Source organism: Temnothorax americanus, unplaced genomic scaffold (genome assembly GCF_048541705.1).
Source record: "Temnothorax americanus isolate GAGA-0224 unplaced genomic scaffold, ASM4854170v1 Scaffold224, whole genome shotgun sequence".
In the NCBI taxonomy this organism is placed as follows: Eukaryota; Metazoa; Arthropoda; class Insecta; order Hymenoptera; family Formicidae; genus Temnothorax; species Temnothorax americanus.
Window position 1 is genome coordinate 52,314 of NW_027509365.1, and position 12,768 is coordinate 65,081.

The 12,768-nt window shown below is 35.2% G+C and overlaps 1 protein-coding gene across 5 annotated transcripts; it reads left to right on the forward strand.

Annotated features, from left to right (window-relative positions):
* The first annotated feature begins 3,981 nt into the window (after nucleotides 1–3,981).
* Nucleotides 3,982–9,164, forward strand: LOC143898227 (zinc finger BED domain-containing protein 4-like). 5 transcript variants are annotated; one of them, XM_077407539.1, is made up of 9 exons: nucleotides 3,982–4,155; nucleotides 5,516–5,702; nucleotides 5,874–5,978; nucleotides 6,052–6,161; nucleotides 6,248–6,433; nucleotides 6,496–6,754; nucleotides 6,838–6,889; nucleotides 6,972–8,441; nucleotides 8,926–9,164. In XM_077407539.1, exons 6-8 carry the CDS (start codon nucleotides 6,605–6,607, stop codon nucleotides 7,985–7,987), a joined length of 1,218 nt encoding a protein of 405 aa, XP_077263665.1. In that variant the 5' UTR covers nucleotides 3,982–4,155; nucleotides 5,516–5,702; nucleotides 5,874–5,978; nucleotides 6,052–6,161; nucleotides 6,248–6,433; nucleotides 6,496–6,604; the 3' UTR covers nucleotides 7,988–8,441; nucleotides 8,926–9,164. The 5 variants fall into 3 exon arrangements, with proteins under 5 accessions (XP_077263665.1, XP_077263668.1, XP_077263666.1 ...); XM_077407540.1 differs by lacking the exon at nucleotides 8,926–9,164 and having other exon boundaries at nucleotides 6,972–8,618; XM_077407541.1 differs by lacking the exons at nucleotides 3,982–4,155; nucleotides 5,516–5,702; nucleotides 5,874–5,978 and having other exon boundaries at nucleotides 5,992–6,161.
* The last annotated feature ends 3,604 nt before the right edge of the window (nucleotides 9,165–12,768 follow it).

Here is a 12,768-nt window from a genome sequence, read left to right on the forward strand (position 1 = left end):
TTATAAGTTATAATTATAAGTCATAATGTACAAAAAATTATTTATTTTATAAATAAAAAAATTGTACTTAAGGTTCTTCTTGTGTACTCGCTGCAACTATTTAATTTTACGACTTCAGAAGCAAAAAATTACATGCTAAAAATTTTTGCAAAACGGCTGGACAGTCTGGACACAACGGCTTGGATTCTACAATCCAATATCTTTTTGTAAGTATCGATATTGACGATATCAATACGAGACATCTGATACTTTTTGTGTATCAATATTTTCATCCACGATACGTATCGATACGATGTATCAATATGTTCAGGTCAATACGCCCATCTCTCGGGACGTAATAATACGTTGAATTCGATGTCTACGTGTCCCAGGTTGCCGATGACGAGGTCCACACAGTGCGCTCCGTAGTTTTCGGTGTCTAGGTGTAATAATACCTCGAATTTGATGTTCACGTGTCCCAGGTTGCCGATGACGAGATCCAAATAGTGCGCTTCATAGTTTTCGGTGTCCAGGTGTAATTGTACGTTGAATTCGATGTCTAGGTGTCCCAGGTAGCCGATGACAAGGTCCACATAGTGCGCTTTGTAGTTTTCGGTGTCCAGGTGTAATAATACGTTGAATGCGATGTCTAAGTGTCCCAGGTTGCCAATGACAATGTCTAGATAGTGAGCTCCGTAGTTTTCGGTGTCTACGTGTATTAATACCTTGAATTTGATGTCTACGTGTTCCAAGTTGCCGATGACGAGGTCCACATAGTGCGCTTCATAGTTTTTGGTGTCTAAGTGTATTAATAACTTTAAATTTGAATGGGTGCGTTTAGCCAATACTCCGCTAGCCTAGCAATTGAGAGCAGTCGCTCGTTTTTGCTCGTTTCCTCTCCTTTTAATCCATTAGGTCAAAAGAGAGGAAACGAGCAAAAACGAGCGACTGCTCACGATTGTTAGGCTAGCGAAGTATCGGCTGAACGCACCCAATGTAGGACACGTAGATATCGAATTCGAGGTATTAATACATGTAAACACCGAAAACTACGAAGCGCACTATGTGGACCTCGTCATCGGCAACTTGGAACACGTGGCCATCGAATTCTAGGTATTAATACACCTAGACACCGAAAATTATAGAGCGCGCTATGTGGACCTCGTCATTGGCAACCTGGGACACCTAGACATCGAATTCAACGTATTATTACACCTGGACACACACACACACCAAAAACTATGGAGCGCACTATCTGGAACCCGTCATCGGCAACCTGGGACACGTGGACATCGAATTCTAGGTATTAATACACCTAGACACCGAAAATTATAGAGCGCGCTATGTGGACCTCGTCATTGGCAACCTGGGACACCTAAACATTGAATTCAAGCTTGATTCATAAGAATCGACTTAAAATTTCCCTAGCGGCAGAATTAAAATTATGTCATAACATAATAAAAATTGCTGAATTAAAATTATGTCTAGACATAATAAAAATTGGACGAAAATTATGTCTAGACATAATAAAAATTGGATGAATTAAAATTATGTCTGACGTAAAAATAATTATCAAAAATATCGATATCCGAAGATATCGGTACATATACAGTTGCGAACAACATTCAGTAAGACACGCAAATAAAAATAAATAAAGAATTTTACAGTTAACGACTTATTAACATTAATCATGCTTTATTGCGATTATGTTTTATGTTGAAATTGAAAAATATATACAAGGTGTACAACTAAAAGGGTTACAGATTATTATTTAAAAAAAACTAAGCAAAATATTAAATTGTTGTTTTCTTTAGAAATAATAGTTTGTAACACTTTTAGTTTCATACCTTGTATTATATACTGTTTATAAGATTATAAGATATATTGTTTATAAGATTAAGATGCGTAACACTACAAAAAGGCGTGATATCCGTACAAAATTACCTTTAAAAAAAAAAGGTAAAAAAGAGCGCTAAGTACACGCATAGTAGTGTATATGTATTATGTTGTTACCCTGTTATGTTGTTACCTCGAAAAAAACAAAGTGGTAGTATTATACCTCCAAATAGCTTTATCCTGTACATACTGTTTATACAATGCGTAATATACTACAAAAAGGCGCGATATCCGCACAAAATTATCTTTTTTAAAAAAAGGTTAAAAAAGGCGCCAAGTACACGTATAGTAGTGTATATGTTGTTACTTAAAAAAAAGAAAGTGGTAGTATTATTGTATGAGAAAGCGCGCGAGTCGCAATTGTTTCGAGATATCAATTGCAATCGCCAGGCAATTCGCCGGAACGGCCCAGCGCTGAGCCCGGAGTGCGCGTGACGCGATTATGAGAATCGCTAGAGGATCGGAGTAGGCAGTCACAAATAAGATCAGAGTTAGATAAACTTGTCAAACAGCATTATTTATTAGTCTCACAAATAACGTATCTCTCGCATGAGAATTTAGACAGTCTCGAGTCGAACAAGCGGTCACATTAGCGCGTGACGTCACTCGCGGCGTGGAATCCCACTTGATTCGCGGGCAAGCCGTCGGGTTCTCCGAGTAACTTTATTCGTTTTTCCGCAGAAACAATAGCGATGACTGACTCCCGTGTTTCGCAGTGCAACCTTGACGGAGAGGGAGGGTCATTTTATAATTCGCTGAGAATACACGCCGGAGAACACTGCACGATCACCAAAATTTTCGGGATGCGCGGAGACGACGAGCTTGCCCGATGATTTCGATACGCCGACTGACTACGCGTCGCGCTGCTCCGAACGGTAACGCTCTCGCCTGATCGTCGCTGGCTGTACGAAAAACAAGTAAAGACCGCCCATCACGGCAACCGAAGAATAGGGCCATGCGATGATCACGCGAGAAGCACGCTTCTCGAAGCGTCGTTTGCGCGACGAAACAAAAGAAAAATAAACGATCGAGCTCGTTCTCGAACAATTATACCTCGAAAAAACCTAAGTAACAAGTGGTAGATCTTTATATCTCGAAAAATCTTGAAAAAATCTAAGCAGTAGTATCTTTATTTCCGAAAAATTATAACCTAAGTGATACACGTCACAAAATTATGTTACCTTATCAAAAAGAAAAGTCGCGCTTTAAGTGATCTATTACAATTACAAAAAAAAATGATATCTCTTTAAATTAGAGCGCCAATTACAGAGAGAACATGTATACTGCCTCAAAAAATAATTGTTGCACTACTTTGAAAAATCTTTACATTGTGTCAATTAGAAAAGAATGTATGATAACAATTTTATAAGATTAAAAAATTTTATTTAAATTTAGCAAGGGAATACAAGATATTTAAATACAAAGTTATTTATATGTGTATTTTTTAATGGCCACAAAGAATTACAGAAGTAACAGTACAAAATAAAAATATTTTATTAAAATACATAAATTTTTCTTGTAAAAAAACTTGGCGCTGCTAGACTTTTTAAATAAATAAAGACAACAATAAATAAAAATAATTCAGAGAAGAATACAATGGGAGTAATATTAAATGATTATTATCAGCGTGGATGTGGGAGTGAGTGATATGGGTGTGCGTGACGACGCGGACGGCGGATAATGCGGCTTATAATTAAGTATAGAATAAGTTTATTTATTTATTTAAAATTTTGAGGTCTAGCAGCGCCAAGTTTTTTTACAAGAAAAATTTTTGTATTTTAATAAAATATTGTTATTTTGTACTGTTACCTCTGTAATTCTTTGTGGCCATTAAAAAATACACATGTAAACTTTGTATTTAAATATCTTGTATTTCCTTGTTAAATTTAAATAAAATTTTTTAATCTTATAAAATTGTTATTATACATTTTTTTCTAATTGACACAATGTAAAGATTTTTCAAAGTAGTGCAACAATTATTTTTTGAGGCAATATACATGTTCTCTCTGTAATTGGCGCTCTAATTTAAAGAGATATCATTTCTTTTTTGTTAATGTAATAGATCACTTGAAACGCGACTCTTCTTTTTGATAAGGTAGCATAATTTTGTGACGTGTATTACTTAGGTTATAATTTTTCGGAAATAAAGATACTACTGCTTAGATTTTTTCGAGGTATAATACTACCACTTTCTTTTTTTTTTAGGTCATCATTAACCTCCAATGGCATTGGTACATTTTCACTGATACATATATGTATATATTGTGCAATATAACACAGGTATGTATGATTTTTGATGCTATTGGTGGTGCATAATGTAGCACTCTATGTTTCAATAAACATCTAAAACGCATTTTTAATACACTATTGCACTGTTTTATTAATGCACGACATTTCATTTACTTTTTATTATATGCTTCTTCCGGACTATTTTGCGCTGCATCCGTTACAGGAGTCATTATCCAAGGCCGTAAGGGATATCCTGAGTCACCTGCAAACAAAAAATTGAAATGCAACAATTTAATGTATATAAAAATTTATATACGAACGATGATTTACCTATTAAATAGGCATATTGAATGTGTAATAAAATTAATTAGAGAAATGTTCAAATCTTTAATCTACTGATTATATATTATAATAATTTTTTTGTTTCGAACTTTTTTTTTATTAAGCATATGACAAAACATTTTTTTCTTCATTATATACTACCCATTCAGATTTCTATCTAGCAGACACAATGTTACATGTAATGTACATGTTGTAATTTCTTACTCAACAACATAATTGTATATAACATACGTGTTACATGAGTTACATTGTTAAGTAGGAAATTACAACCAATATATACGTTATATGTAACATTGTGTTTGCTAAGTAATTTCTCTAATATTTTGTTATTACACGGTGTAACACAGTATATGTGATACAACATATATCTTACCTAGTAAATGAAAATTATTATTCGGTTATTGTCTGTTTAGATGGATCATTGCATGGATCTTTAGCGTTTACATTCATTATTCTTAAACACCAATCACAGATCTGTAATAAAATGCAATACATAATTATTATATACATTTGTAATAAATGTAAATAATTCATGTTAAATTAATTATTACCAACTGTGCATTAATCGAGTGATAGCCTTTTCTGTTGACGTATATATGCTCGGGATTATTATGTCTTGTTGGAGGAAAGATTGCGATGTAAGTGCAATTGATACATCCAATAGTGCCTGGTAGTTCATATCTTGTATAAAATCTGAAACAGAAAATAGTAATATAATTGTAAAAAGATTAACATTATATAATTATATATTTTATATCATATAAAAAATTTGTATGTATTCTTACTGTATTCGTAATTCATTCAATTCTGCTAAGGTAGAAGGAAATTTTATCCATTGGTCCATAATCTCTTGCCTTGTGATTACATTTATTACTTCATTCATGCAACGAGATACTGTTGGTTGATTCACTGCTATATAAATATTTTTACCAAAATCCATTTGATACGAACCACTTGCAAAGAATCGCAATGCTGTCATAACCTGTAGATTTTTGTATTTATGTGCATTATGCAGAAATATTATCTTAATTTTAGAATCTTAATTTTAGAATAATTACCTTTGTTGTAGAATCAATTGCGGAAAATTTTATTTGAGGAGTTAGATATGGTTCAACGAGATCAATAACATATCTTGCTGCATATCTGCATATCATAAAAGCTATATCTCAGGCTATTTTGTTACAAAAAATAAGCACAAAAGGATATATAAAGGATATATATACAACAAGGATATGAAATGGATAATTTACAAAAAGGTATTATTATAGTAAATATAACTGCAATTTATATTTTGATTGCGTGCATATATTGTAATAACAAAAGAAACCTAATCTACGTAAAATTTTAATTTAATCATAATGTTTAACTGATAATAATATTTCAACATTTATTAAAAAATTATATTTATAGATCCTTATATTTTATAGATCCTACTGATCCTAGAAAACACACAATATATTTTAGAATAAATAATGAAAGCCTGCCATTTCCAGTGGGAGGATTGACTACATCTGAGTACATATCTTTAAAACGTATGTAAATAAAATTACACACATGCATAATTATTTTTAATTGCAGAAATATAATATTTATTTATTATTCCAGATAATGAGAGATGAGAAGGCGTATGTATATGTTCAAAATCTGATTAAATCCGGGGCAATCGAAGATGAAAATATAGAGGTACTATATAGATCAATAGATGATGTCGATTAGTATGTATCAAATCTTTATAACTATATCAGTCATAATCAGTTGTTTAAAAACATTTTGAAAAGAAAATTAATGTTGTCTTTTCAAGTAATCCTGTTAACATTGAAACCCAAACCAAACCACAATCGTCAAAAGATAAAGAGTCTGTGATGTTGGATGATTCGAAGAATATAGAGAAAACCAAACATCAACCTAGGTTGATTGTCGGACAACCTATAGCGGATTGTATAGAAAAATCTGATTGTCTGAAAAATCTGAAAAATGTGACGACACGGTATGTTTTTATTCTTTTCTTTTTCTGTGAAAATTGTCTTACCTTTTTTCAATAATTTACAGGTATAAACAAGCGAGTCGTGTTTAGAATTTTTTTGAAAGAGTAAATGATTTAACAGCTCGTTGTACTATATGTGATAAAGTCCGTAGTCATCATGAAAATACAACAAATATGATACAACACTTGGAACGAAAACATTCAGTATTATGGCTTGCAAAAGCAACTCACGGAAAACGTAATTCTAGTGATGCTAGTGATGATTCTGTACCAAGTACATCTGATACAATTGATAAACCTAAAAAAATAAAACTTTGCGATAAGGTAAATCTAATTTATCCATAAAATAATAAAGTAAAAAAAAAATAAACAAGAATTTGAGTATAAGTAACTAAAATGTTTTACAGACAAAACATACAAAAATTAAGGATGCATTCGAGAGAACAAACTCGTTCATGGGTATGTTTAGAATTAAACTACATTTTTATATTTTATAAAAAGTTTTTTATAATGTAATAAAAATTTATTTCAATTATTTTAGATGGTGGCGACAAAGCTGATAAACTAACAAATGTTATTTTATATATGGTTGCGGTTGATAAAATGGCATTGACGACAGTTGAAAATAAGGGTTTTCAATGGGTAATGAAAACAGCTGTGCCCCTTTACAAGTTGCCGAGCAGAAGAACAATAATTAGATTTATAGAAGCCCGATATGGATTATTGAAAGGAGGTTTTATCATTAGAGTTGAAAAAGCTATTTTTTATAGCTTCACTTGCGATAATTGGACGGATAATGCTAATCAAAGTTATCTCGGTGTTACTATACACTATTTAACAGAAGAAATCGAAATGAAAACTGGTTGTATTGGTGTTTTTCCCTTGCATAAAAATCATACTGCTGATTATTTCGCTGATTCTTTAAATACAGTTATTGAACAATTTCAATTAGATCGTTCAAAGATAACTGCAATTATTACAGACAGCGCAGCAAATATCAAACTTGCAATAGAGAAGACAATAGGAAAGCACAGACAGTTATCTTGTTTTGCACACATTTTGTCTCATATAGTACCGGATGCACTAATCAGTATTCCTCATGCACAAGAAATCATTAATAAAGTAAAGAGGATTGTTACAATTGTAAGAAGAAGTGTTGTTGCATCTGATCAATTGAAAAGCTTGCAAATACGTGACGGAAAAACCGAAGGAACTGTATTAAAATTAATACAAAATGTTGCCACTCGTTGGAATTCCACACTTTATATGTTAAACAGATTTCTTGAGTTTGAACAATATATATATCCAGCAATATCTAAATGTGATAATTCTCCAAATATGTTAAAACGTGACGAAATTCTAATATTAAAAGATGTAGTATCACTTATGAAACCGATTGAAAACGTTATTGTTGAAGTTAGTGGAGATTCATATCCAACTTGCAGTGTCATTATACCTTTAGTGCATTGTATGAAATCCGCAATCTATTATACTAAACCTACTACAAGGATTGGAATTGAATTCAAAGAAAAACTTGAAGGTGCAATTGAAAATTGATGCAAAAATTTTGAAAATAATGATATAATGAGCATTTCTACCATACTTGATCCTCGGTTTAAGAAATTACATTTTGAAAAAGCTTTACTTGCGGCAAATGCGATATCCCGAATTGAGTTGTTATTACAAAGAAATAATATTCGACGAAATATGACTGAGAAATTGAATGCTGGCATGGTTGAAAAAGATTGTGATAACTTATGGAGTTTTCATGAACATCTAGTATCAAAAAATAATACTATGAAGATTTGAGCGAATTAAGACAGTATTTGAGCCAACCAGTCATTGAACGTAAGAGCAATCCTCTCCAATACTGGAAATCGGTAAAACATACTTTTCCAATGTTGTATGAGCAAGCAATAAAGTATGTTAGTGTCCTTGGCACTTCAGTATTATCAGAAAGAATCTTTTCTCAAGCTGGTGATAAAAACCGATGAACGAAGCAGATTAACCGGTGAGCATTTAAATATATTGTTATTTCTCGGTTCGCTTGCTTTTGATGATTGGGGATTGGAATAAATTAAGGTACTTTATTTTCAATACTTTGTATCTTATACTTTGTGCTTATATCTTATTTTTTGTAAGTTATGTATCCATACCTTTATATCTCATTTTTGTATCTTACCTTGTAACCTACTAAATACCTACTTTATTTCTTATCTTGTAACCTGGTGATATTATTGTACTATGCGTCGTTATATATCGTTTTTTTTTTATTAAAATAAAGAACGATAAAACACAGTAACAAATATTTTCTCTTCTTATCTTCTTTAATCTCTTTTTATTTTAATTTATTTATATACAGTAACTAAACACACACACAATGTAAATATGTAATAATGTTTGTACCTTTGTAATAATATGCATGTGATTGAGTGAATGATATAAAAACAACAGAAAACTTTTCATTTTAATTAATAAAATTGTAATATTTTTAGCGATATTTTCAGCGATACCACTACTGGACAGTCTGGACACTATGCATTTTTAAAAAAATATACAATGCGGATTTAATAAAGAAAACTATCTAATGTAACTAAAACAAAAAAAATTAATATTTTAAAATTAAAAAAAATTAATTTTTAACCTTTACAGAGGATGGGAAGCCACTATATAGTGGCGTTGAAACTGTCACATCAAAAGTAAGAAAAAATACAGTGAATTACAATAAACTTTACTCGAGGAAAAACTGTAATATTTTAAAAATAGACCCCCTTTCCTTAAAGATTAAAAAGTAATTTTAAAAAATATAACGATTAATCGATTCCTTGATTTTTTTTATATATATATAATCGATGTCTCTGCGATTTTTTTTTTTAATCGATTTTTGAAATATCGATTTGTTTTTGAACATCGCCCATCCCTAACTCAAAAGGATCATCTCTGTTGTGGAAAATTCTCTTCCGTTCTTCGGCTATATCAGCATTTTCTAATATATGTAAAACTGGTGCATGTACTAGGATGTCTTCCACATTCATTTTTCAATAGCATAATTTTCTGTTTTCTTCACAGTATAACTTATACTTATGTATACGTTTCTCTTGAAACGTATAGTGGGACCCATTCGTTGCATTGCGAATAGTAAATTGCGTATACGTTACTACTTGCGACTGTCAAGAATACTGTTCTAGGGATTTTCCATTGCGATCATTTGCAACTCATCACTTGCGTATACGCAACTATTTCAAGAATAGGGGCCGAGGGATTTTCCATTGCAATTATTCGCAACTCATCACTTGCGTATACGCAACTATTTCAAGAATAGGGCCCCTGATGTGTGATTGTAAAATTTTATTATTTTTAGTTTATAATTTCACACAAATAATTTATAATTTCTATAAGTATTCAATATACTATTCTCATCTATTTGCTCTTGTAATATACGTTGCTTTTATCATAGGCGGGGGGAGAGGCTCCGCCCCTCCTCCCCGCGCCCCCCTCCCAGCCTGCGTCCGTCTCGGGGGGGCTTTGCCCCTCCCCCGAACCCCCCATATGTCATTTCTCCCAACGAGGGGGGGCTTCGAAGCCCCCCCTCGTTGGGGGGAAAAAACTCCCGACTGCTCGTGCGGATAAACGCACTCGCCAGCCAACTTTCCGCACTTGTAACACAATATACTATTATTTTACAAGTAGGTAAGCTACGTTTGTTTTAACCAAGGGATCTGAGGGGGGGTGACGGGCAGGGAGAAAACGCGGGCGGGGGGAAAACCGCGGGCGGGGGGAACCGCGGGCGGAGGGGAACCGCGGGCGGGGGGGGGGGACCCGCGGGCGGGGGCGAACCGCGGGAGGGGGAAACCGCGGGAGGGGGGAACCGCGGAAAAAGGGAAAACCGCGGGCGAGGGGAACCGCGGAAAGAGGGGAGGGGAACCGCGTTTTTCGTGCGCAGCGGGGGGAGGGGGAGGGGCAAAGGGGAACCACGCTTTTCGGGCGCCGCGTTTTCCAGCGCCGCAGGGCGACCGCGTTTTCCGGCGCCGCGGGGCGAGGGGGTCCGCGTTTTCTGGCGCCGCGGGGCGACCGCGTTTTTGCCGCAGAGCGGGGCGAGGGTTCACCGCGCCGCGGAGTCCGCGTGACGTCACACGGCACGCTCCCGCTCGCGTTATCTCTCCCTCGCGCGCTCGCTCCCGGCCCCCGTTCGCGCGCGTCTTCTCGTTCGCGCGGTCTCTCTCTTCCGTTCGCGCGTTCTCGCTCCGGATTGAGTATCTTTTCTTCGCCAACAATATTTAATCGTTCAGATCTTAATATTTAATTTATAATTATACATTTAAGTAAACAATAAACGAAGACAGTTTAACAAAAGGGAACGGTAAATGAAAAGGAAATTATTTTTAACCATATTATATGCATTTATTTATCATGTAGCGCATTATATACAATAGTATCCAAAGCTTAGGCTTATAATACGCAATCAATAATCGAATTTTTATCATAAAATTCACGTAAGATTGGAACTGCGTTACATTTATAGGTGATACAATTTTGACGTAAAGTTGTTACAAATTGTTTGAGCCAGACGACGTGCGAGTACGCGACCATTGTCATCTGATCGGTCGATACAGAGGTCCCGCGCATTCTAATTGTAACTTAAATTATAAAAATTCGCATTGCATTCCCATAATGTTTCATAATTTATCGGGATACGATGCACATTTTATTATAAAGTGAAATAACAACAGCATACGAAGGACATGTAGATTTACTCCCGATCACAAAAGAAAAATATATTTTGTTTACAAAAAACGTTCAAAGCACCGAAGATAAAGATAAGAAAACGTGCGTCAAATTGCGATTTATCGATTTGTACAAGTTTCTCACCGCTAGTCTCGACAAATTGGCATCTTATCTCAGCAAGGATAAACTGCGAATATTGCAACGCGAATTTTGTGAATTATCTGCAGAAAATTTTGATTTGCTGACACAAAAAGGCGTATTTCCCTATGAGTACATTGACTGCGCCGAAAAATTGGAGGACTTGTGTTTGCCACCGCACGACTCGTTTTACAGTTCATTGACAGGTGACACCGTATCCGAGAGCGATTACGCGCACGCCGTCGACGTCTGGCAGCGGTTCTCCATTCGAACGCTCGGTGATTACAGCGATTTATATCTCAAGACCGATGTCTTGCTGTTGGCCGATATCTTTGAAAATTTTCGCGATAGTTGCGTCGCGAGTTATGGACTCGATCCGGCGTATTATTATACTCTACCGGGTTTTACGTGGGATGCTATGTTGAAGCATACACACATCAATTTCGAACTGCTCACCGATAATGACATGGTCATGTTTATCGAACGCGGTATACGCGGCGGTTTAAATCAACGTTCAAACAGATACGCGCTGGCCAACAACAAGTACATGCAGTCGTACGATTCATCGAAACCGTCGTCGTATCTGATGTATTTTGATGTAAATAACTCATACGGCTGGGCAATGTGTCAACCATTGCCATACGCAGATTTTAAATGGGTCGACGACGTAACCGGTTTTAATGTTATGGATGTCGAGTTAGATTCCTCGATAGGCTACATACTCGAAGTCGACTTGGAGTATCCGCAACATCTTCACGACGCGCACACTGACCTACCGTTCTGTCCGACGCGCGATAAACCACCCGGCAAGCGGCAGGACAAGCTCCTCGCAACATTATACGATAAGAAACTTTATGTAATACATTATCGCAACCTACAGCAGTGTACTCGTCACGGTCTCCGCATAGGAAAAATTCACCGCATACTGAAATTCGCGCAATCTCCATGGCTTCGCGATTATATAAAACTTAATACGAAATTTAGGACATTAACCAAAAACGATTTCGAGAAAAATTTATACAAATTGATGAACAATGCAGTGTTTGGTAAAACCATGGAGAATGTGCGGGACGGTAGATACGGCGCGGAGGCAATGATTGCAAAACCAAATTTTCATAGCCGAAGCGTCTTTTCGGAGAATCTTGTAGCAATAGAAATGCGAAAACTCGAAGTGAAGTTCGACAAACCAATCTATGTGTGTATGTGCATCCTCGATATATCCAAGATATGTTTGTACGAATTTCATCACGAGTACATGTTACCGTTGTATCGCAATAAGTGTAAAGTCACGTACACCGATACGGACAGTCTCATTTATCACATCGAGTGCGACGATGTGTACCATAAAGCGCCACATTCATAGATTTGACACTAGCAATTACGCGATCGATAATACGTACGGTCAGTAATCGGCGAAAAAAAAATTTTCATTATTTATTTTTTAATGTCAAAGCAATCATTAATAAGCCAAAATA

Bases quoted from the DNA above. Each gene is read 5' to 3' on its own strand.
- LOC143898227 (XM_077407539.1), top strand. From the start codon at position 6,605: ATGATACAACACTTGGAACGAAAACATTCAGTATTATGGCTTGCAAAA. The intron at 6,755-6,837 runs GTAAATCTAATT...AATGTTTTACAG, and splicing joins AAATAAAACTTTGCGATAAG to ACAAAACATACAAAAATTAA. The intron at 6,890-6,971 runs GTATGTTTAGAA...CAATTATTTTAG, and splicing joins GAGAACAAACTCGTTCATGG to ATGGTGGCGACAAAGCTGAT.